Source organism: Azolla caroliniana, unplaced genomic scaffold (genome assembly GCF_043228905.1).
Source record: "Azolla caroliniana isolate FFs.n. ecotype wild unplaced genomic scaffold, voAzoCaro1.0.p SCAF_637, whole genome shotgun sequence".
In the NCBI taxonomy this organism is placed as follows: Eukaryota; Viridiplantae; Streptophyta; class Polypodiopsida; order Salviniales; family Salviniaceae; genus Azolla; species Azolla caroliniana.
Window position 1 is genome coordinate 12,789 of NW_028231072.1, and position 3,393 is coordinate 16,181.

The following is a 3,393-nucleotide window of genomic DNA, read 5'->3' on the forward strand; positions in this document are numbered from 1 at the left end:
GAAGCAGCGAAGAGCCGATCTACCACGCAAAGCCGCGAAGAAAGACGCAAACCGAAGCACAGACTTCGCAACTACGCACAATGCAAGCAGGAGCACGGATTCCGCAACTCCGCATAAAGCGAGTCGACGCGGACTCCCGAACGTGAATTAAAGCGGATTTCGGATACCATCTGAAACCGACCCGACTTGAGCTTGAGGGGGCGTGTTGAGAATCAAGCTCAACGTGGTCTAGTGTGTGAACTCACCTTGAGAGTGAAGAGACACTTCAACGGTCAAGAGTCACCATTATGTCACCACTTTGTATTCTAACATTTAGTATGATTCATAGAATTATATGACACATAACTTATGAGCTTTCACATTCCCCATGCTCCATGAGCCTTGTAGTTAATGAAGAGAGAGGGTGACTACATAAAGCACCCTCCTCCCACCTTGTATCATGTTGAGTCTTTCTCCTTTGCTAATATACTTAACCTTGCGTATACTCTGTCTCTGTCTCTGTCTCTGTCTCTCTCATACACACACATACACACACAATTCACACCTATTCCGCTTCACAAGAATCCATCTCTTGATTCTTTACATGCTTACATGATTACATGTTTTGCCCCTTGATGTATTGTAGTAGAGTCGATTGTCAAGTGTTCCCTCTCTCAAATTCCATTACCATGGAGTTGTGATCGACCTTTAGCGCGTTTGTGCCTCTGGAACTCAACACAATGTTTCACATACTCATATGTGTCTTTAAACATTGTGGAACACCATAAACCTAGCTAGAGGATCTTACATGTGGTGATGTTAGGTCTAATGCATGTACCTCAATCACCAATATAATCTAATGCTCTAATATGCATCATTATAAGATATGTTCTTTGCTTTGTAGAGGTGTCCTAGTGTCATGATGAAAAACTCACAATGGTGTAAGACTTATCTAGCAATCTCTTTACATAGTTGATAAAGGAACAAGAGCCCTTAGGTTAGGGCTCAAACAAGAGAAATGGTGCTTCATTATCAATGCTAGAGGGGCCTTCACCACTAGTTAGGTGAGAGAAATAGTATGCCAATACGTGATCCCTCACTTTCTATACAAAGATTTTTAAACGAAACTCCAATAGAGGCTGACAGGATATCCTATTCACAACATCGATCTTGTTCATCAATTATAAAAGTGATTGGTGATCCACACAGAAAAAGAAACATTAAGCCTATTAATAGGTAGAGTTGAAACTTTTTGAGGTTGTATATCATCGGTAATGTTTACTTTTTACGATGTATGCCCGAAAAGGTTGAGCAAGAGAGTGAGCGTAACGCACGAACAACACAACAACGTCTGCCCCCGATCCCCACAATAAAAAGCCCCTTCGTCTTGGTACTTACATACACCACACGCCATCCATTCATCATGTACATGTTAGAATAAGACTAGTAATAATAATGATAATAAGAAACCAGTAGCAATCATGTTTGTCTATATCTCTTGTTTCTTTGGTTTGCTTCTTCTTATGTGTATGTATGTATGTATGTGTGTATGCATGTATGTATGTATATGCATTCATTCATTCAATCATACTGAAGTATGTACACTATAAAATAAAATGCCCTGCCCTGCCCTGCACCTGTTTCATCTTTCCTTCTTGCTTCCTTACATAATAAAACTTGCAGTGAGGCAGCAGCAGGAGCAGAAGCAGCGTGCGTGATGCATCTATGGCGGGGCATCGGGAGTAAGAAGAAGCTTCTCCTTCTTCCTCTTAGCAGCGGGGAGAGGGCCGGCACTGCCATCACTAGGCTCTTCTCACAGCAAGCATTGTCGTCATTATCATCATCATCATCATCGGCAGCCAAACCCATGAGAGAGGAGGAGGGGGAGAACCTCCGAGAAGCATCAGCGCAGATGCCTGCATCGGCCCTTAGTGGGCCATCCATCGGCCGCCGCTTCTACAAGCGCGCCTATGCCGCCAGAGCTCCTGCTTCTCCGGAGGATGAGGATGGCTACGTGGTAATGCTGGATAATCGTATTCTGAAGACCCCCTCCAAGAAGCAGCTCAAGGTTCCCTCATTTGCCCTCGCTCATGCCATCGCAGCCGAGTGGGAGTATCAGGTTCCTCTCTACCTACACATTTTTGCATTTAGAATGATATGTATGCTTGCATGCAAAAGGTAATGCTCTAATCACTTGTGAGTGTGATGCTGTCTCCTCATGGGCATTGTCGTTTTCTTTTTGTAGGATCAAGAAGCCATTAGACCCTTCACCATGCCTTTAATGAAGCTCACATCCACTGCCATTGATAAAGTGCCAAAAGAAAGGGAGAAAATTATAAAGAACCTGCTAGAGTTTTTCCACACAGATGCTGTCTGTTGTCGTGATAGAGATGATTCTCCTCTTGGTGGTATGTTATTAAACATAACTTTTGGAATGTAACACTGTGATACATGTTTGTACTTTTAGTTGATTACAGCCCTATTCGCTGTTTTTTTTTACTGCCATTATCGAGAAGAATTATCATATCCCATTAGATCGAATTCACATACATAATTTGAAGGGGAATATAAAGCACATAGATGGTATACTTTTTTGTAGGGGAAAAGAAGACTTTTGATTTGCTATTTACCTTAAAACCAATAGCAGTCAAGGTGTTAGAGGTTTATGGTGAATAAAGCTACATATTTCTGAACAGTTTGTGAGGCGTATTTTAAGGATTTTTTATTCGTTTTTACATCAACGCACCAAAGCAGAGTAGTCTGTAGCTCTTTTTTCATGAAGACTACATCAACATGCTGTAACATGTGATTCATGAAATGCTGTTGCAGAATTGCAAGCGGATGTATTGAATCCTTTGTTGGATTGGATAGAGAAAGAGTTTGGTCATAGACCAAGTCATTCAACAAATATTCTGGTTGATAACCAACCCGATGAAGTTGTGGAGGCATTGGAAAAAGCCTTAAGGAAAGCCAATAATTGGCAATTAACAGCAGTGGATGCCCTCTCAGCAGCATCAAAGTCCCTCGTAGTTGCTATGGCTGTCGCCCGTGGCAAGCTAAGCATAGAAGAAGCGATCCAAGTGATTCGGCTCGAGGAAGACTTCCAGGTAAATTGATACAGATAATGTTAAAATTCATTAGAAACACTGTACATATTTTGTGATTTTCAAGAGAAAACACCATGTGTCTTTTGTGATTTAATTACAAGAAATTACCAAACTGGTTTGTTTCTATTGCTTCTTAGAGCGAAACTAGATTGAAATTTGTTTTTTCCAAAACATTTATTTAAGACTTTCTAGTATTTTGACAGGTTTCAAAAGTTTGTTTAATGGATTTAGTAGGCTTTTCATAGAGAAATAATATAAAAATATGCATATCTTTTTGAATATGAACTCCCCATCTCTTTGGTATGAT

The 3,393-nt window shown here is 40.8% G+C and overlaps 1 protein-coding gene across 1 annotated transcript; it reads left to right on the forward strand.

Moving 5' to 3' along the window:
* The first annotated feature begins 1,649 nt into the window (after positions 1–1,649).
* Positions 1,650–3,110, forward strand: LOC147847810 (uncharacterized). Its single transcript, XM_087338808.1, has 3 exons — positions 1,650–2,098; positions 2,225–2,387; positions 2,809–3,110. The coding sequence occupies exons 1-3, from the start codon at positions 1,697–1,699 to the stop codon at positions 3,093–3,095; spliced, it is 852 nt and encodes a 283-aa protein (XP_087194934.1). The 5' UTR covers positions 1,650–1,696; the 3' UTR covers positions 3,096–3,110.
* Positions 3,111–3,393: the final 283 nt, after the last annotated feature.

Coding starts and splice junctions, on each gene's coding strand:
- LOC147847810 (XM_087338808.1), top strand. CDS start 1,697: ATGCATCTATGGCGGGGCATCGGGAGTAAGAAGAAGCTTCTCCTTCTT. Junction 2,099..2,224: donor CAGCCGAGTGGGAGTATCAG/GTTCCTCTCTAC, acceptor TTCTTTTTGTAG/GATCAAGAAGCCATTAGACC. Junction 2,388..2,808: donor AGATGATTCTCCTCTTGGTG/GTATGTTATTAA, acceptor ATGCTGTTGCAG/AATTGCAAGCGGATGTATTG.